General features: G+C 53.1%; 1 protein-coding gene across 2 annotated transcripts in view; it reads right to left on the bottom strand.

The window, feature by feature from the left end:
• Nucleotides 1-202: 202 nt before the first annotated feature.
• Nucleotides 203-20839, bottom strand: part of GTF2IRD1 (GTF2I repeat domain containing 1) — a 44769-nt gene continuing 24132 nt past the window's right edge. Inside the window, exons 13-27 of one of the 2 annotated variants that reach the window (XM_086475092.1) lie at nucleotides 20457-20546; nucleotides 19838-19900; nucleotides 19327-19392; nucleotides 18018-18201; nucleotides 16807-16865; nucleotides 16557-16622; nucleotides 15617-15700; nucleotides 14438-14621; nucleotides 13653-13681; nucleotides 8133-8180; nucleotides 4752-4829; nucleotides 2657-2849; nucleotides 2128-2165; nucleotides 1062-1198; nucleotides 203-277 (exon numbers count right to left, since the gene is read on the bottom strand). In XM_086475092.1, the coding sequence (XP_086331218.1) occupies nucleotides 203-277; nucleotides 1062-1198; nucleotides 2128-2165; nucleotides 2657-2849; nucleotides 4752-4829; nucleotides 8133-8180; nucleotides 13653-13681; nucleotides 14438-14621; nucleotides 15617-15700; nucleotides 16557-16622; nucleotides 16807-16865; nucleotides 18018-18201; nucleotides 19327-19392; nucleotides 19838-19900; nucleotides 20457-20546 (1394 nt within the window). The remainder of the gene's footprint in view (nucleotides 278-1061; nucleotides 1199-2127; nucleotides 2166-2656; nucleotides 2850-4751; nucleotides 4830-8132; nucleotides 8181-13652; nucleotides 13682-14437; nucleotides 14622-15616; nucleotides 15701-16556; nucleotides 16623-16806; nucleotides 16866-18017; nucleotides 18202-19326; nucleotides 19393-19837; nucleotides 19901-20456; nucleotides 20547-20839) is intronic. The other variant, XM_086475093.1, reaches the window with a different exon arrangement.

Genomic DNA, 20839 nt, shown 5'->3' with positions numbered 1-20839 from the left:
AATATACGTAATAAAATAAGTACTTTTAAGAGCAAGGCAACACTTTTTATTTTTATTTAAAAAGGCCTTGATGGCAGGAATATAGTGTAAAAATCATTGGAAAAACTAAAAGGCATTGATACATATTGGAATATACACTTTTTACATAAATTACATTTATTTATTTATTCTTTCATTTGAGGTTCTTATTCGGTATTGAGGTCTAATAGTTAATAGGTCCTGGGATCTGGACGTTTAGACCACCATAGTCTAACATGTACATGTTCATGGGCCATTGCTGAAAGAGAGGGAGAGAAAAAGAAGGCAAAAGTCTCCGTTAGGACACAACACAAAACCATGCATACATCAAATCTCTGACATGTTCCGACATGGGCTGTTGCTCCCACTTTCCAAATAACAGAAAAGAGCCAACCCCAAACCAAAACACCACTGGCAAACCTGACAAAAAAACCCTTTTAAGTTTATATTTCTCGTGCGCTTTAATTGTTTTTTAAAAGCATTTGGTATCATCCACAACAGAAGCCAAGCCCTGAGGGAAAGCAGCTGGATGCATATATCTGATTTGATTTCCTATTTTCCCAGTTTCCCTGCAGGCCGGAGCTCTGCATCGCTCCCAGGACGGAGCCGGAGCAGCGTGCCGGGCCGCAGCTCAGACCGGGGGAGACCACCGGGTCCTGCCAAGAGGTGCCACAGGCCGAGGCGACACCACCAGCACCGTGTTTAACCCAGTGGGGCGGGGGGATTTGCTCGAGCCTGTCTCACGTACGGCTCCTGCTAGCGCTGAGCATCCTCCCGAGGCACCCGGCAGGACCGATGCGGGGCAGCCCCGAGGGGCGGCAGGTGCTTTGCTCCGCTGACTCCCCCAGACAAACCCTGCAGGAAAAGGCAGCCCCAAAGCTGCGTCCCCTCCTTCGCCAAACCTGCTGGTGCCGTTTGACGCCACACTTTAGAGTGTTTGTCAGGCGGAGGGAGGTGGTGACGATTCGAGGAGAGCAGAGAGCCGCATCCTGAAGCAGAAAGATAGGTAGGCAGTAACCCCCCTAATATTTGGAAGGCTTTACCACAAGTGAGATCTGATTTGTTGATGATGTAGACTCCATATTGGAAGAGGAAGAAGAGGAAGATGAGGAAGAGGAAGATACCGAGTTCCCTTCGGAGATCCTCTTCCGCTTCCGTTTGGGAACGCTGGCGTCTTTCTCTACAGGGAGAGAGGGAAGGTATGAGGTGTCTGAGCCCTGCGAGTGGTCCCTAAATGCGGAGACCCATCCTGGCACTCCGACCTTGCCTCCTGCTGACGTCCCCCCCGCGGTGATCCGCTGTGCCACTGCTGGTGACATGGGCTTGGCCTCCACAGGCTGGCGTGGAGCTGCCAGCTTTCCTCAGGCACCCGCAAAGAAAATCCCCAAAATAAGTGAATCCCAAACTCCAGCACTTACAGAGCCTGATATCCCACAGACGTGTGTCTGTGCTGGATGCTTTGAGGCCCTGAAGGTGCCAGCTGTGATGATGATATGCCCATCTATATCTGCATATATGATAGACCCGTATACAGCTGCATATATAAAGTTTCTTGTGCATCCCTTTTTCACGTCGCAGGCACGCTCTTGCTTGCCACATCTCCCTTCTCTACCGAGCCACCTATTTTCATAAAACTGATAGGGTCCTAATTATCTCTGGGGCTGCTAATTCTGACACATTTCATTAAAGCTGGATGAGCTTTATTGGGGAGGATGGGACAGAGAGAGAAATGCATTCTCAGCGATCACAGAAACCTTGTTTCCTTAGAAGCTCAACTGCTAAATGATGGCTTAAATTAAGGGCTTTAACCAGTGAATAAATTGCTCATGGTGAGTGAACTGCTAATGGGAAAGGGGTAATCATATCCTCCAGAATATGCTGGAAGTTTGAGTCTAACAGCCCAGACTCCCCAGCACACTGTAGTGCGATCGTCTAAGAGGATGGTTCGCTCCTGCACAGATGCTGACCTTGACTTTTCTTTTTCCAGATAGGATCTTCCCCTGGGGCGGGGGTTCGAACGCCTCCCCACAACCCCCATCCGTTTTGCCAACATATTCTCTCTGCCACGATGCAGGGAAAGCCATGGTCATTTCTTAGCCCTCCCCTTACCTGTTTGTTTGGCCTCAGTGCAGATTTCGGCAAACGGCCTGCGTAAGAGACAAGGGGGTGAGAGCAGGCGGACGCCGTCGTTTCTCCCCTGCGTGCTGCCGTTCTGGGGCGCAGCCCGGACCCCGACACGGAGCTGCCTCCCCCAACACCCCTTTGTGTGGGGACGGGCGCGGAGCCTCCCCACTGCTCCCCGGAGGGAAGCAACCCCAAATAACCCAGCTGGGTCTCTGAGCCATCCCACTACCTGCCCCCACGTTGTGTCCCTTCCCAGCATCATCACCTCAAACTGCGCAAGGCAAAGGAGATGAACCATCCCCAGTAACGCTTTGCTGTGCCCACCCGTGGCCGAGCAGGTCCCTGTGGCACAGGACAGCGGGCGCAGGGGATGGAACGGGTCCTCCCCAGGTAGCCGGTGCCATGGCCTCGCGCCGGTGGCCCCGCAGGGACTTACCCCACCCGCGGCTACAGAAGCAAGGGCAACGCTTAACAGACAGAAGCCTTCCCCAGCTGCAGAGCTGCGGGAACTTACTGGAGCTGGTTTATAATCACCATCCGGATGCTCTCCCGCGCCTTCAGGATCTTCTCCAGCCGGTGGATGTCGTAGGTATTGGGGTTTCTGAAAGGGATATCGTCCGGCAGCCCAGTAACCTCCACAGCGTCAGGACTGTCCCTGATGAGTTTATAGGGCACCATGACGGGCCGGTTCAAGCCCAGAGCCTCTCCTGTAATGGCAGAGCAGAGGACAACGCACCGGCTTTACCCCACAGGGCTCTGACCCAACCGACTGAAGGACCAAGAGCCCTGGGAGGACTTTGGGAAGCCAGGGCTGCTGTGAAGCCTGACATTTGCTGCAGCCATGTCCCACCCAGCCGTTTCACATCTGCCTGCCCAATTTATTGCCTGCTCTGGTGGTCTCCATTTAGGATCCTGCCAGCAGCCTCAAGCGAGGGCTGTTTTACAGCACCAGCACTTGCACACCCACCTCTCCTCCATGCAGAGCACACCCATCGCCGCGCTTGCACCAGCCCATGGCTGGGCCAGCAGCAGCAGGGTGGGAGACAGCTCAGGAGAGGGGGCAAATGGGAGAGATTTGTCCATCTCCTCTTGCCTCCAGCTGTCAGCAGGTTTGGGGGTCACTGGGGTGGAGATCAAACCCATTGCTCATCATCACATCACATCGCTCCTGCCCATTTTTTGAATCCCTTTATCCCTTTGGCATCCACAGTATCCTCTGGCAGTGAAATACCACAATTTAACACCTTGCTGCATTAAAAGTACTTCCTTCTGTGCGATTTAAACCTGCTGCCCACCTCTCTGGGTACCCCTTTAGTTCCCGCACGGCGGGGAGCAGCGAACATCCCTCCCTCCAGTGCTCATCCTGATTGTAAGAGCCTGCTCTCGCCTCACGTCCCTGCAGCCCCCTAACCTGAAGGTGTGAGCTGCCCCTCAGCCACATTTCTGCCTTTCCTCGCAGTGAGTTCGTCCCTGCAGCCCACCTGGCATCTTGTGCTCCATAAACGGTGCCAGGACCATGGGAACGCAGGGATCTGCTGTGGGCTCTGTTGAGCTGGGGTGGATGGGGTTGCTCAGAGCCTCCCCGGGGAGCTGTGCCTGTACGCTCACACCTCCAAGGGAGCAAACCCACCCCCAAAGCAGCACATAGCCCAAATCAACAGGATTTGTGGGAAGGGCAAGCAGCCTTGACAAGGGGAGACTCGGGAAAGGAGGGGAATGGCATTCCCCACTGCTTTCCTATCCTTTTGGCTATTTTCCTTCTCCTTCAGGCGGGGAGGGAGGCAAGACACCGCACTGCAGCGGTGGGGTGCCACCGAGCTGCCGTGGCCCAGCTGCGCAGCTCTGGGGAGTCAGGCTGAGAAATAATCACCCCGCACTTACGCAGGCTGTGCCCCAACGGTGACGAGGGGACAGCCACGAGCAGCGGCAGCCCGCACCCACGGGCCTGAGACGGTGACGCTGCTCGGGGCCGAGCCTCCCGCGGCTGGCTCCTCTGCTCCCCCCGACCCGGCGGCTATTCCTGCGGTGCTTTTTCCTAAGGACGGGGGGCAGGAGGGGGTCGCTAGGCAGCACAAGGATCCTGCCAATGGCATTTTCAAATCTTCTTCAATCTCCTGACCTCCTTTTCCGCCGCTGCAGCTCCTGCAGGCTTTTCCCCAGCCGTGCTGCATGCGGAGCTGCAGCTCCAGCTTTGCCCCCAGCCCGGCAGGCAGAGCAGGCAGGGGTTGCCTGCCAGCAGGCTGGCGCAGGGCAGGCACGCTTAGCACGCGCACCGTGGCTCACGTCGGCTCAGGACACGCTAAAACCGCATCAAAGGCTGACACCAGACCGAACAAATCCTGCTCCTCTGCTGCGTTTTTTCCGTCCTCCCTCCCCTCACCAAGGATGAGCTGTCAACAAGAAGGTCACGGTCCCACCTGCCGGGAGCGAGACACAGGAACGTCCCTGGGGACAGGCTGTAACGTGAAGCAGTGGGACGAAACCTGCGCTGCAGCAGGCTGCCGTGCGCTCAGCCTATAAATAGAGGCCTTCAGCCGAATTAATTTTAACTATGGCTGCTGTCAGCAAAAGCAAACTCGCCTGGCGGTGCGTGCAGATGGGGGACTCACCGTATTTTTCATTGAAAAGCTCTTTCACTTGCTCTCGGAGAATCACCTTCTCTCCGAGTCTGTTGGCATCGTCCTCATCTGCAAAGCAAAGAAAAAGGACAGGGAATAACACACCCCATTCCCGAGCCCCTGGAAATCCCATCCCGCTGTCAGAACGCACGACCACATCTCTGTCCCTCTGCCCCAGCACACCGTGGGGACACCTCGGAGGCGGCTGCTCCGCGCTTGCACCTCACGTCGCCTTTTAGAGTCGTGCAAAGTCGCTATAAAATGCTGCCAAATCTGCATTTGCCACACGCTGCCATGGCTGAGAGCACTTTACATCCACTTTGCGGTGCTGTAAATGACTGCAAAATATGCAAAGCAATGGAGACTCAGGCCCTCAGTGCCACGAATGCTCCCACAAGTGATATCAAGGAATGAGATAGCACTTTTATAGCTGGGCTCCTAAGTACAGTATTGTTTTATAATATGCCATATAATCAGCTTGGCTTTACTAGCTTTTTTAATTATCCTCATCGTGCCAAACAGTTTCTCCTCCATTCTCTCATTTCAAACAACGTGCCTATGTCAGTAGATTTTTTTCCCCCAGCTATTCAGCACCCTCGGGGGGCTCCAGGAAAAGGGACTGGGGCCAGTACCGGCTCCCTTTGATGCTTTTTCACCTCGCAGGGATAAAGCACCAACTGAATGAACTTACCCACCTCTCGCTGGGGTTACCCCTCCACCCCGAGCCAGCTGGCGTGCGCAGCCCAGGGCCAGCTCGGTGGGGTCTCCTCCCGGAGGGGAGGCATCACCACCACAAGCCTCGCCGCACCCAAGGCAGGTGTTTTCACCCAGGCTGGCACGCCACGGGGTGGAAATCCAGGGTGGTTATTTAAAACATGAAGGTGAGCGCTGCAACCCTCAGCATGAGGGACCCAAGCATCCTCTGCCCCCAGTCTGCAGCTATTGAATTTGATTTTGAGCAATCACATGATTTTTGTTTTGGGTTGAAGCAAACACACGGCTTGCAGTTTTGTTTTAAAAGCAAACTGAAAGCCTGACGCGAGTCTTTGCCTCCCTGCACGGGACCCCAGAGCCCAGCACTCAGCACCCCCAGCGGAAACCACACGCCTCGGCCACCCTGCTGCTGAGGGTCCCTGCTACTGCAGGGTCTGGCCTCAAAAAAGGCTCTTCTCCACCTGGAAAACAACAGTTTGTGTGGATATAACTGGCAAAACAAAAAGGGAGAAGTTTCTGTGAAGGAACCTCAGGGCCAAGTCGTGCTTCAAATCCAGAAATGGCAACAAAGCAGCTTGAAAGGGATGAAGCAAAAAACAAATAAAATAGAAGAAAACCAAATAAATGTTGCCAAGGAGCTCTGATTTCAAAGAACCAAGACCTCGCCTTGCGGTGCCGCTCCCGAGGCCGCGGCAGGCTGGTGGGGACGACCCCTGCGGGTTCTCTCTGTGACTTCCCTGTCATTGATGCTCAGTTTCTGGGCTGTATATACACACCCGTATGGATGTGTAGATGGTAGCAGACAAAGAAACACTAAATCAAGTGTTGTCACTCGTTTAATTCTCTGGGACTGAAAACCACAGCAGCTCTTTCCTTTCCGCTCATGCCCTGAGCAACCCGAGTGCAAGAAACAAGATCCCAAGGGGGTTTTTTCCACCTTGCAGTGGGCAGGACTGCCAAATTCCCACCCAAGGACTCAAACGAATGCCATGAGAAACCTGGAACTGAGCATGCATAACAGAGAAGCCAGAGAGGAGGCTCTGGCCGGCGGCACCGCTTCCTGGGGACCTGCCCTTCCATCCCCAGGCAGCTCCGGGCAAGAGGGATCTCTGTCTACCTTTGACTTTATCCATTTAGGTTTGGGAGATAATCGACTCAAAGAAGCCACTGGCACCCCTGGGATGTGCTCAGTCCTTCCCATAAAGCAGGTTTATGCATGCTGCTGGCTTCACCTCTGTATTATCTTTTTTTTTTTTTTTTTAATCAAAAAAGTAGCCAGTTGATTGACTTGGTTTCTTCCCAATCCTACCTGCCTGAAGCGAGGACCCCTGCACTCCACTGGCACTCATGTACAAATGGTCCTGGTTTTAACGCACCATTTGCTCTTTTCCAATAGGATTTGTCAGAGCTCGACACTTCTTTTAGAAAACCAAGTCATACTTAGCAGTTATTAAAAATGGGGTTTAGGTGTCTGCTGTTGGTCAACAGGATCCAAAACACCACTTGTACTTCTAGTGACTTTAAAAAACCACAACAAAACCAAATCCAAGGTATCCCACAGATCAATAACAGTTCTGTCTGGGTTTGCAACACCGCGTGCAGAGCCCTGATCTCAGCCAGGCAGGGTACCCGGCGGAGCCTTCCTCCTCCCCGTGCGGCCACCAGCATCCCAGCGTGCTGCTCCAGGCGATGCTCGTCCTCCGCCCAGCCACCACGCTCAGAGTAACAACCTCCCATCATCTGAGCACCCGGCGTGAAGCCCATTTCATCAGGAAAACACCCACTGCCCAACACATCCCACTGGGAAAGCGGCTCAGGTCCCTTCAGGCGATCAAAGAAACCCCCAGCTGGGGCAGGCTGCTTACAGCGGTCAGGATCTGGCCCTGAATCCAAAGAGGATAAATACACACCTCTTCCCCTGTTCCAGCTTCAATGGGTGCAATTCAATGACATCCCTGTGTAAATCTGGAACCAACCTGCTGACTTTACGGAGGCTATTCCACAGCAACTCAGGTTTAAATACAGTCAGAATTAGCTCAACATGTGCATGTTTCCAAAGGGGAGCTACAAACTTGCGGGAGCAGGCAATGAACATCTAGACACGTGGCCAGAATCCCAGCTGATGGGACTATGGCTGGATCTGCCGGAGATACACCGTGCCCTGCCACAGATACAGGCAGGTGAGCTCTTCTTTACTCCTGTAAATTAGTGTCTATGTTAAATCCCCAGAGTCTACATGACTACACACCAACCCTGGCCCAGAGTATGTGTTAAAGCAAACCAAAAAAAAACCCAACCCAAATCCATGCAAGCTCTCCTTGTGAATGGCAAGTGGATTTTTTAACAAATTAATGGCTCAGACACATGGATGAGCTGAGGATACTGTGGCAGGTTGGTTTGTCTGGAGCAGAACCAGCACTGATGCCCAGGGACTGCAGCAGCAGTGCTTAGAAATGCAGAGAGGATTAATAACAATGATAAAATACTGTTAAACACATCCTGAATCATTCAGTTCTTGGTATCACAGGGAAACAGAGCAGAGAGGAAAAAAAAAAAATACCTGAAATTTGGGGGTTTAAGACATTTTCATTCCCATATTAAAATGCAAGTGCATTTCTTGTCTGCTACCATCTACGATGCATCAACTGAGCTACGTACCATTCAAGGCAGCGTAGGCTTTTTCCAATGATGTTATCCGTCTAGGGGCTACAGCGCAAGTTAAAAGAAGACAAAAAAAAAAAAAAAAAAAAAAGGAGAGAGAAAGAAAAAGAGAGCCATGAGTGCTGCAGCTTGGTTTCTTGGTCACAAACAAAAGCAAAACCCAGGACGACACTGTCCCTAGCAGCTTAAAATTCCTCCGGTCCCGAGGTCCCTCGGCACAGAGATGCTTTTGGTAGCTAAATAACTGCCCGGTGAGCTGGGCGGGTGAGCTGGGCTCTTCACCGTGCACCAGGGACCTGGTTTGGGATGGGCTTGAGCCCACGAGCATCCCTCGAGCTACACCACGCTCCTGCGCAGCTCGAGGTCTGCACAGGCCCAGGGATGTGCTGACCAACTGCAGCATTTAGGGCAGATGCCAAAGCAGCAGAGGTTGTGCACCGGAGGAGAAAAAAAATATCGGAGGTTAAAGCAGATGAAAAGCAAACAGGGAAACTGTGTCAGTTCTGCAGCAACGGGGAGGGGAACAGGAGAAAAAGGGATCCCTGTGGAGAGGCTGGCGCTCGCCACCGACTCCGAAGTGACGAGCAATATCAAAAAGAAATGAATTTCCTGGGGACAAGCAGCAGCGCCGGGGCTAGGGCCAGGGTTCGCATGATGGGCCAAAGGAGGAAGGAAGCGGCTCATCACGCCGAAGCCGGCAGCCGCAGGGAGAGCCAGCGAGGGGACGGGGGCTGCAGGCCACGGCACCAGGGAGGCTCTTGCTGCCAAATTGCAACGCACGGGCACCGGAAAACTGGAGGGGATGGGGGCGGAGAGAGCAGGGGTGCGTGTCTGAATTTGCTGAGCACAGACACGAGCCATCTGAAGTAGCTCAAAATACGCATCAAGCATTTCAAGCAGGCTCAGGAAAGCAGCCGCTGCAGCGCCCAGGAGACAGAGCTCTGCCGATGCCTCCGGCCCGACTGTGGGCGCGGGGGGGGGGTGCTTTGGTTCGGGGGCGCCAAGGGAACAGAAATCGTGGGTTTGCACAGGGCAGCTGCAGGTGCCGGCGTTTCGGTGCAGACCACGGTGAGCCAGGGCGCTGAGCCGGACCCTGCACCGCCTGGGCTGCAGGCAGGCAAATCCTGCCACGCAGAGGGACCCAGCCAGAAAATAAGCGATGCTGCCTGTCACTTGGTCCCCCGAATCGCTGGGTGACACCCTGCCCGTGTGGGCACCATCCACCACGTAAAATGTTTAGGCAAATACGCAATGCAAAGGGGAGGAGATGCAGACGGGTCATGCTGGCGTAGGGAAAGCCAAGCTGGCATCCAAGCCAAGAGGGAACAAGGTCCTGGCATAGCCCCTGTCAAGGAGGAATGCAGGCAGGAGCACGGGCAGGAGCGCAGGCAGGCTGCAGGCAGGCAGTGAGGAAGAGCAGCATGCAGCAGCACCTTTCCAACACGAATCAGAAATGGTTTAGGAAGGGCAGCACAGCGTTTCATTTGGTTGGCGGCAAGTCAAAGGCATTTGCAGCATTTCAGGTGAAGGTTTCAAGGTGCCATTATGAAATGATGCTGATTAAGAAAGATAATTAAAATTTCTTGTCCTGCTAACCCACATGGGCTGCTCAGCCGGAACCATGGGAGGCATCCCACCAGGCTCACGGCCCCGGCGCTGCGAGGTACGGAGCGCATCCCTACGTGCTGGACCGCAGCCGGGACGGAGCCGCGCTCATCTTGCCGTGGCACGAGCACCCTGACAAACGGGGGGTTTAGGGGTCACTGAAGGACACAGCAGGATATGAGGCTGGTGGGGAGCAGGAGGGAGGCAGGAGCAAAGCAAACGTGAGGGCTGGGATGAGCTGGGTGATAGTGCTGCCTCCTCATCAGTGCGAGGCTGCCACACACGCAGGCAAAAGGGAAAAGGAGACAAAAAGTAGGCAAAGAAAAAGGTGACTGGAATCATGGAGAAGCTTATAAACAGGCTTTGAAGCTGCGCAGCTATTCACACGACCTGCTTGAATTTTCACCTTCAGACTAGAAACACTGACCAGCTGAACACTAAAAATAATTCACCCCAGATAACAGGAAGGAGGATCAGAAGGAAAAATAACCCAGCTGCTCCCGTGGCGGTTAAATGTCGGGGCTGGGGGGTGAAGGGAGAGGGGCATGGACCTCAAAAAGCAACCTGGTGATGGAGCAAGATGCGCTCAGCTCCCATCACTGCCCCATCAAGCACTTTCCTCTTTTCTTTTTTTCTTGCTAGGAGTTTCCAACGCGAGGCACATCTCATCAAAGTCTTGAGGAGGATTGTGCTCTTGTGATTAAAAAAAAAAATATATGAAAAGGATGCCTGGATGTGTCGGTTTTTTAATTAAAGAACACTGCCTGCCCTACTTTATTAATTGGAGTATGGGAAATAATCTATCAGGGTGGTAGGGAGTTTGGGGAATAGGACAGATGGAGCTGGTGTACATTTTCAATCAAAGCACATAAAAATTAACATACAGAAAGATATTTTTTTGTGTGTGTGCTAGATTACTTATGCTTGATTTTTTTTTTTTTCAAAGGCTGAAATTAAGCCTGTTTTGTATCTCTGTGCCTCAGGAAAGAAGAAAAGAAAGGGTAAGTGCTGTGTTTATAGTGCTGGAGCTTCACCCCTGCTCGCTCATTTCTGTTTTAATGCCAAAAGATCATTCTGCTTTCAAAAAGGGGTTTTGAAGGTCTTTTTTGCAGAGCAGAGACAAGCAGTGGGGAGAAAAGAACCTGGAAATCAAAAGGAAAATCTCAGGATGCCAGAAGGGTTGTGCTGCTGGGTTAAAGCCCCTGGGGAACCACGTGGGTAAAGTGCTGGCAGAGGCACCGGTGGCCTCAGGGCCACCATCCCACCTTTGAAAGGCTACAAATCCGCGCTGCAGAAGGGGGTTGCAGCCACTGGCCTCCTCCGGGCACTGGGAAGCACCTCTGGCTTTATTTTTCCAAAACCCACCTCATTCCCCCCAAAACCCCACTTTCCTCTGCAAACAGCATCCCTGCAGGCACACACCCCGCCAGCCACATCCGCACCAGCAGCCTCAGCGCCCCCCCCCCCCCCCCCCGACACATTATGGGGAAGATGCCATCTCAACAGAGAAATTATAGATTATCTTGAGAAAAAAGCGCAGATGATACTGAAATCCTTTTATCTGTTTCTGTCACACTTAAAAAATGGGTGTCCCCAAAAGGGACAGATAAGGAGGCTGGTCCTCTGCGTTCCTGCTGTTATCTGGGATGCTCCTTGCAATGCAGGAGGTACACAACTTGTTTAAAGAAAATTAAACCCCATAATTTAACCTACAGGCAACTAAAATCACCTCAAAGTGTTTTAAAATAAATAATTATACTAATTTTCCCTTTTCCCTTAAAATGCGTACTTTTCATGTAATTTTTGGCCAAAATGATCCACAAACCCCATAACTTCCCTTGTATTTATACAGTCATCTCCCAGGCTTTCCAGCTTTTAGATGCCTTTGCAATGCCATCCTGCTTTCCTAACTATTGCTTTCATGTAATGCTCCTCTGCAAAATAAAAGTGATTTTCACTCATTTTGTTTTAACGCCAAGCACGCTCTTCTGCTGCTGCTCTCCATTTGACATGGCAGGACTTTACTGCACAAGACTGAGGTAAAAAGAAGACTCTTAAATTTAAATTTGTAATCATCTATGGCTAGTTGGAAATCATTATTTTGTTAAGGCAGATGAAAAGCGATCAAAGCCAAGGCAGTGAATGTACCATTCTGTTGCCACCATCCACTTTGGTGTATTGGGGTGGAAAAGCAGATGAGAGGTTAATTGCTGTCAAACGGGGATTTTTTTGGGGCAAAACACAAACAGCTTTTTTCTCGAGGAGACATTCTGGTGGTAGACTGACTACTAGAAAATAATTGTAAGTCCTGGAATTGTCTCAAAAGATTTAGCAAATATATGAAACAGTCTATAACAAATTGAGATGTCAGGTATGAAAACCCTCTCACCTGTGACTGCTCTTATTTAAAAACCCTGTTGGGAGGAGAGGGCCTGAAGCCTTGAGCCTGGCAGGGATGCTGCGACCTCCTCCCGAGCCACAATACACAGAATAAAATATGTCTTTGGGTTTGTGCTAGCATGGGCCAGCCCGTGGTGTGAGTGTTCAGCTGGAGAAGGAGGAAAGAAAACGTTGTGCATCGAAAAGAAAATCAATTTCCTCTACATCTCTGTTTATCAGGCTGCATTTCCCAGCCAGCTGGCAGGTTGAAGTATTTGCCTTCTGATGTGCTCCTTAGTTAATGGTGTGATTTGTGTCAGATCAGTGTCTCTAAACGTAATTATACCAATTTCAGTGGAGGAACGGGAAGACAAGATGTGGCTGGAGGTGTGGATACATCCTCGGCTTGCTCTGGCTTTACAGCCATGTAATTCCTTGGAAAACCAGAGTTCTGCAAAACTTGCATTTCACCGAGGGCTCGTTTAAGGGCCAGCTGATGCGAGCTGGCACCTTGCTGCTTGGGACCGAAAGACAGGAGGTCTAAGGCCAAGGTCTGCGGAGGTCTCGGGGAACCTCCCCATCGATTTGGCTGGGCCATACGCAGGGATGCAGAGGGTCGATGCAGCAACCATGCCCTGGAGTGAATTTCTCAGACAGCTCGCCTTTTGTTACAGCCCTCTCAGGCGTCTAACACCTTTTTGCTCTTCCCAATAAGGGCACATAAATGTTTTCCTCTCTGTCATATTTGTCTTCCCTAAATTGCGCCATCCCCATGGAGGCCGGCCAAGGAAATGGGAAGCAATCAATAAAGATGACATCGGTTTTTGCACCCATCTGTGCTCTTCCAACAGTTGTAATTACATACACTTAAAACCCAGACAGGTTTTTACCCACGTTTCTGACGGCAGCTCTCTTTTCTAGGCAGCCTGGAAGCGACAGACAGAGCTACCGCAGTGAAGCACGGGGAAGGACGCGGCTCCGGGACGGTGCTTTCTGCCGCTGGGTGCACAGCGCACCCCGGACACCCCCTCCTCCCCTCTCCCACGTCTGCCCTGGCGTAGCCGCACGCGGGATGCCCACGAGCCAGAGAGGGCTTTCACTGCCACGCTGCTGCAGCCCGATGCGGACCCTACGGTTCATCACCCCCTTCCCACGACTCTCCCTCGCCACTGAACCTGCCAGCTCATTGCAACACTTATTTATTTTAAGAAAATGCTTAAGAAAGCAGGTGCTTTCTTAAATACAGAACACAGAGCTCTGCCCTAGATTAGCTCTTGAAAAAATGCCATCATTTCAAGGCAACAGCAGCAGTACTGATGGGCGATGCTGAGGCCAGCTGTCTTGGTCAGGGGAACTTCAGCAAATGCACCAAACAACAACAAAACCAAAGTGGGAAGCCCAGGAATGTGAGGTCAGGGCCAACCTTCCCCCAGTTGACAAAATAATTGCTTGCAATGCACAGCTTACAACTCCCTGACCACCACCAAATACTTGGCCAATGCGCTGTTTAGGCAAAAAGGCATCATTTCTTACCGGGTTTGGGGATGAGTCCTTGAAAAGGCCTGTGAAAAATAAGGAAAAAAGGAGATTTCAAATGAAATGCCACTGGGAAGCCAACATGCCTGGACTGAGCATCCTCCCGTGGCCCAGGGAGGGTTAGGGACCAGCCTGTCCTTCACACGCTGTGCCATGACTCACGTGGGACCGGCAGGAGGTCTGCGGGGACGGGGCCCTGTGGTCCTGCTCAGGGCAGCATGCGCCCCATTGGTAAGAAGAGAGGCACCATGGCCCAGCGAGAGGGTGATGGAGCCACTCTTAAAACTAGTTTTGTCCCCATCTCACCTTACAGTGAAACACTGATAAAGTGCTTTTCCCCTCCCACTTGTGTCCATCCCCTTTGGCCGCAAAACCCACAGGGCCACGCCACGAACGGCCAGCGCTCAGTGCCTCTCCGAGCGCTGTGGGACCCGCAGCACTGCCTTACACCAGCCAGAAACCAAGCAATGCTTCTCCTATCTCAAGCCTCCTAGAAAAGAACTGGGATTTCTCTGCCTGAACATCCATTGCACCAAGCACCATTTCTGCCCGCCAGTGCTTTCCCCACTGCCTCCCCGGGCAGCAGACAGGAGGCAAGAGCAGGAGTCTCTAATTTTATGGTCCCCTCCTTTCTGTTGAACTGTTAGCTGCTGACTTAATTACTGTCTTGGGGGCTGGAGGCATTTACAGCGTTTACAGCCCTGCCCCAGTGGGGCTGGCAGAGCTGGGGGTGCGTCTCCCCCTCCTGCTCGGAGGGGTGGCTGTCACCTCTAGCCATGTACCTCGTCACAGTGAACTTGATTTTATCGGCGACGGCCAATATCCTCTCCAGGTTCTGCGAGCCGAAGGTGCACGGCTTCCTGAAGGGGATCCCAGGGGGCAGCCCCTCGATAATCACCGATCCGGGATTGCTCTTGATCCGCTTATATGGCACTTGCACGGGGTATTTAATCCCCAAGGCCTCACCTGGGAGAGAAGTGAGTGGTTAAGCCAGGGAAGCCATTTCTACCGTGGCTCTGGTTCCAACGCCCGCCCACCAAAGCACGGTGTGGCGCGAGCAGGCTGCTCGAGGCACCACACCAAGCACTAGATCAAGGACCAACATTTTCAGGCCACCTGCATGGTGGAAGCAGAGGGGTCCCAACGCAGCCATGTGTGCACAGCAGAGCTGGTGGGGCCGAGGAGAGGCACGGCCCTGTGTGATGACGCTCATGCGGTGCAATGGGAGGGATGAGAAGCCACTGCTCTCTGCTTTGGGACGTTATTTGGAGATAACTCGGTAGGCATGTTCCCTCTCTGAGGTCTTGCTGCAAGACCAAGGCTAAACATTTCCTTGCAAGTAATTGCTCTTGCAGGGAACCTGCACAAGTCTTACCCCTGCCCAGAAAATGGGGATAACAGCATTTCCTTGCCTTGCCTGATAAAGAATAGATGCTGGGGCAGGCAGGTCATGGGAGGGCCCTGCAGAGCCCAGGTAGGTGCCCTGGGGACAAGAGGAGTGGCATCTATTCATCCCCCAAAGTTCCTGCAAGTGCTTGTGATGGTCCCTCCTTATTCCCTTCCCAACCTCCCACCTCCCCTCGTGCTCCCACAGCTCCACAATTCTCCACTAATGAATTTACCATTGTTGTTCTTCATGGAGGTGGGGTTAAAAGAGAAAAAAAACCCACCAAAAATGTAGCTGCAGAGGTCAGGCAGTGGGGAGGGCTGCAGCACACTCCCCATCACGGGCTCCCTTGTCCTGCATGGGAGCTGCCTGGGCAGCAAGCACCTGCAGCAAAGAGCACCAATTCCCAGACCCACCGTTCCCTCCCTGGCCCCCCGAGATGCCAGCCGCTCAAGGGGGAGGCTAGAGAGAGCACCTGGCAAGGAGGAATTGGGACGGGAGGGGAAGGATAAGGAGCAAAAAATTAGGAGGGGATAAGGGGGGAATAAAACCAACTGCCCCCCGGGTTTCTCACCATATTTCTTATTGAACAGGTCCTGGACTTGTTCCCGCAGCGTGTTAGCGATGTCTATTCTGGAAAGCCTGGCATCATAATTTTCTGTAAAATAAAGAAACAATTATGGACTTCTGCTGGTAAATTAAAAGGCACTCTGTGACTTTTAAGTAATGCCATTTTCTAATTATAGGAAAGTCCTTATCTTGCAATTAGCTAATCTCTGGAGTGGGCCATTCAAAGTCCTTAAAAATAATCTAAACAGAAATGTTTTTTTTTTCCCCCTGCCTGTTTGCTAAGAATAAAAGCCGCATGAAATCGAAGATTCAGTTGCGATAATTACTGGCGTTAAAATAAAATGCACTCCAAAGCCTCTCTGAAAAGGCAAAGCCTTTGAAAAGCCTCCGTCCCTCTCTGCAAACCCTTGTAGGCCCCCACGGCCCAAGGAAAGGGATGCTCAAGCAGGGCAGCACTTGTGCCCGAGCCCATGAGCTTCTCACCATCGCTCCTTCCCCCAACAGAGCCGCCATGCAGGCTGCTGTGTGCACCGGACAGGAGCGGTGCTTATACAAACATCACCCAGACGGAAAAAGCCCCAGAAAAGGCAAACTCTGACGCTTGCAAGACTTAATTACGCATCTCGCAAGGTCAGACAGTGAGATAAGCAAAGCTGGTTAATTAGGGCACCTTCCAGAGTGCTTCAAGCCTCTTCCTTGGACCTACAGGACTGCCTGCCCCCGGCTGTGCGTCTTGTCTTCTGGCTGTCTGTCCCTCCCATCCTCTCACCCCACCTCATCCTCTCCTCTCCTCCCTCCCATCCTTGCCTTGCCCTGCTCCTCTGCCAACCGACCGAGCCCTGACGCCCCGCGGCCGCTCCCTCCCCACGTCTGTTTGCTCTATGCAGCCCCCGCCACGGGGCAGGGACTCTGCCTCAACCCCCTAGACGCCTCCAGGCCCTCACCTTGAAAGCCCTGTCTCTTCACAGCATCCTCCAGCAGCGCCTCGCTCGAGTCCCTCTCACCTGTGGCTGAGACAGGGGACATAGGAGGAATTAGGATTCGCGCAGCCGCCGAGGGGGACGCACAGGAGGGGGTTTCCAGCCAAAAAAACGAGGTGGGGAGGGAAGGCAAGAGACGCGCTGTAGGGAAACGCTCTCACTCCTCTCCTACCTAGTCCTTAACGGCCCGGCTGCCGGGCGTCTCGCAGCCTACCTTTGGCTGCCGGGCTGTCCGACGCCGGTTCCTTTACGCCCTCTGCCAGCAGCTCCGGTCTGGAAAACAGCGAGAAGCAGAGGGCACACGCATGAGCTCCCCAGCCAGCGACACCCCGCTGCTCCAGCATCCCCTGGGACAGGGCTCCTACAGCCACTAACCACTAACTGCGTCTGGCTGATGCCATTTTAATGCAGCGGGGGAACTTTGGAAGTAATTTTCATCCCAATGGACTCTTCAGTGAGCCGATGTGACGCTCCCTGAGACGAGATTAAGCTGGCGATGGCTGAGCGGCTTAAATCAGCAGTTACAGACTTTTAGGAGATATGTTCCTGCACGTTTCTCAGGCATGGGAGAAGCTGTGCACGGCTCCTTTCAATGTACAATTGGCCCCCAAAATTGTCACTTGGGTATCTAATGCTAAAACCACACAGCAAGGTGATAGCAGGGCTCGTGACAAGCTGCACTGAAGCTGCGACACAGAGAAATGAGTCTGAGATGGGGTTGGGAGAAACCCCAAAGTGTGGTCGGGCTGGCCTGGGAGCTGCTGGTCTTACACCACAAAATCTCCACAGTTCCAACGTTTATTTTCTGTTTCAGCCACGTGCCGTGTTGGTTACAGCAGCTCTTTCCTTTGCAAGGGAGGCTGAGAAACCCCTCAAAGTACCTAAAGACATTTTTAAACCCATCTCTGCTAGATCCATTCCCTCTTTCAGGGCAATGCTATTGGTGTTATGTTGGCCACGGCATCTCACAGCCTCCCCCAGCTCCTGTGACACCCCTTGCTCCTAGTGCAAGGACAGCATCTTCCCTGATGTCTGCAGCACCCCATGTGCACATCCGGACCTCATCTGGAGATGCTTCCCATAGGAAAACCCTCCGGGGCTCCCAACGCCTCTCCTTGCCCCATGCCTGGGCACCCTGAAGGTTAAAGGCTCTGGCTCCTTCACCCACCCTTGGGTGATCCCTGCTGCTGCGGCCAAACCTTTGCAAAAGCGAGTTAAAAACCCAAAAGTCATCGAGGGAGCGATGACAACAACACTGCTGCCTCTCGGGGATGGCCCCAATAAGGCAACCACCCTTGGCTGCTTCTAATCAAGCAAATTTATTGAAGTTGACCAAGTGATGGATGTTCCCCAGGACACTGCACAGCAGCCAGAGCTCCGAGCAGCAACATCCTCCCCAAGGGATGGCTGCTCCACCTGCCTTACCTTTTAATAACAAACTGGATGTTGTTGCTCGCTTGCAGGATCTTCTTGAGCTTGGCAATCCCGAAGCAGTTGGGGCGCCGCAGCAGGATGCCTTCTGGCAAGCCCACAACGAACAGGTCCTCGGGGTACATCAGGAACTTGGAGTAGGGAACTTTGACCGGCTCTGATATTCCTACGGCTTTTGCTGCGTGGGGACCAAATCTCATTAGTTTGCTGGACCTCCACGTCGGGTCAAAGCAGGAGCGACACGATATGTTCGCAGGGTGTTGAAGAGGTTTTTGGAGAGTTTGCTGTCACTGTGCCTGGTGGGGTTGTCCCTGGTGGGGGTGTTCCTGACACTGGCAGACACGAGATGAGGGATCGAGCCAGGCAGCCACCCCACCTCCAGACCTCCATGGATGTCCCTCTGCTAGATGAGTGGACAGGCAACGTGCCATGCTGGGGGTGCCCTGCCAGCCTGTGCAGCCCAGCACGGCAAGGGCTCCCCTTCCTCCGCTAAATATTGCCAAAAAGCAACCAAACAGCCAGTGCCAAGCAGTGCTGTTTGGCCAAAGGTGTAAACCCAGGACAAAAGCCCACGAGTGCGGGCAAGGTCTCCCAGGCCGTTACTAAAGCATGGGCTGGATGTAGGGCCATCGCTCTGCTGGCTGTTCCAGCTGCATCCCCAGTGCCAAACCCCGCCTGAGAGCATCCCAGCCCTCCTCCTTCCCACCAGTCGTGATGGGCTCTGCGAGCCCAGGGGCTGCAGCTCAGCTCTGCCCCTGGCTTTCAGGGACTGCTGGGCAGAGCCACATCTCCTGGTCCTGCTAATGGCAAAAATTTTTCTGCCAGCTCTGAAAACGCACGTGTGACCTCCCTTGTATTTTTTCTGGGTGAAATAACCTTTCTAAAAACGGATGAGCAGAGCATGCTGAGTGCCAGCCCCCGGCACCGGGGTCCCACCAGCCTTCCTGAGTCACACCACAACGACCATGGGTGGAAAACCCTCTCTGATATTTCAAACAAGTGATGAGGGAACCACTTTGGTCCCTCCCTCTGTGGGAGGAAGGCTGAAGCTCACAGCAGCAATTCCTGGGCTGCAGCCAGTGAAAAGGCATCGAAGAAACCAAGGGGAAAAGCTGCAATAACAAGGCCCGGGGAGATTTCAAATGCATTTGTAAGCCCAGCAGACAGCAAATGAACAAATTAGATTGCACCTTTACTCAGCTGCTGGTTTGGAAATGGTAGGTGACATTTCTGAGCAATTAGGAGCTCCCCACGGCAGAGGCCGGCACTCGGCATGATGAACATGTGTTAATGACCATCTTACCGTATCTCGTGTTGAACAAAATTTCAACTTGTTTCCTCAAATGACTTAAAACATCCCCTATACCATCTGCAAAACAAAAAAAAAAAAAAGAGAGAAATGCTCTGATAAACTAGCTGCCTCCAGGGCAAGCAACACACCGCGCAGGCAAGCAGCCCCTGACCCCTGGCAGAGCCAGCTGCACGCTCTTCATGCCTCCCAGATCAGTGCTGGTCCTCCAGCAGCTGCCTCTGAGCTCATCCCCAAGCGAGGAAGAGCAACGATGCACCTGCCACAGAGCTGGGCTAGCAACAAGGAGGAAAAAAAATAGGGGCAAAAGTAAATCCAGGCAAAAGAGGGGAAGACAGAGCCCGGGAACACGGCAGTGACCTTCTGCGCTGAGCTTTTCAGAGGCTGAATGCTTTGCTGATAAGGTAGGAAGCCCACAAAACCCAACCTGAAATACTTCTGTGTTCATCCGTCCTTCAAAACACTTGCAATCATGGGCAATGCTCAGAATGCATCGTACGCTCACCTGATCCTTCCAGCTGCTTTTCTTCATGTCGCGACTCCTCGCTGGGCCCCTTCTCAGTCCCTGCTGAGGAAGAGGAGGGTTAGTGGTGGCCAACACCAGCAAAATCAGGCCAGACATGAGTAGGAGTTCTCAGGGTCCCCTGCAGTCACCCAGCTGCCCCCTCCCCTCACTAAGCTCTGAGCATGCATCCCGGCACAGGCTGGGGCTGGCAGCGTCGTGCCAGGGCTGCAGAAGGAAACAAACCCATCGCCTGCATCCATGAGGTCTGCCTGCCCTTCGGTGGGGGCTTCCTGGGAGACGCGAGACCCAGCACTCGGCAGGAGCGAGGGCAGCCCCAGGGCCGGCACAAATCCCCCAGGTAAATCCCAGTCATGAGCTGGGCGAGGAGCCAGGGTTTGCAGCACGCTGGGGCTGGAGAGGGGCTGGGAAGGAGCAGCAGTGCCAGAAAAGCCACCAGTTTGTCTATCAGAGCTCCCAGCTGGCCTGACTGGGGCCAGGAGTCTGGAAGCGGCTCCCGACTCCATCACCTTGGCTCATAAATGGTATTTACTCATTTTTGACACACACACACCAACTCCTGTGCCCCCGCACAACCTCCTGAGTGCTTCATTTCTGGTACCTGCTACCGTTTCTAGGATGTAGTTCGGCTCCTCCGAGGCCATGTGCGTGGGCACTGGGTCGTGCATCTCATCTGAACCAGGCGATCGATCTGCAGACAAAACCCCATGGGCAGCATTTGTTTCGATGCTGGGGGACACCGTCCCCAAAACAGGGTTCAGAAGGCCCTGGCTCCCGAAAGGGCCCCCCGCTCCCGAAAGTCCCGCACACCATGGCCCTGCACCAGGAGCTGCTCCAGGGGTGCAGTGGCCGCCTTCTTCCCTGAGACCACCCAGATCTCGTCCCTGAAACACACCCTCAGCCCGAGGGAAAGGAGCATAAGTTTCTTCCTAACCTCCACAGGAGAAGAGCAAAAATAGTTCAAGACTATTTCCTTGGTTTAAT

The sequence above is a fragment of the Leptosomus discolor genome, chromosome 18 (genome assembly GCF_034619465.1).
Source record: "Leptosomus discolor isolate bLepDis1 chromosome 18, bLepDis1.hap2, whole genome shotgun sequence".
Classification (NCBI taxonomy): Eukaryota; Metazoa; Chordata; class Aves; order Leptosomiformes; family Leptosomidae; genus Leptosomus; species Leptosomus discolor.
The sequence above is the reverse complement of the archived record's forward strand: the minus strand, read 5'-3'. Positions and strand labels throughout refer to the sequence as shown.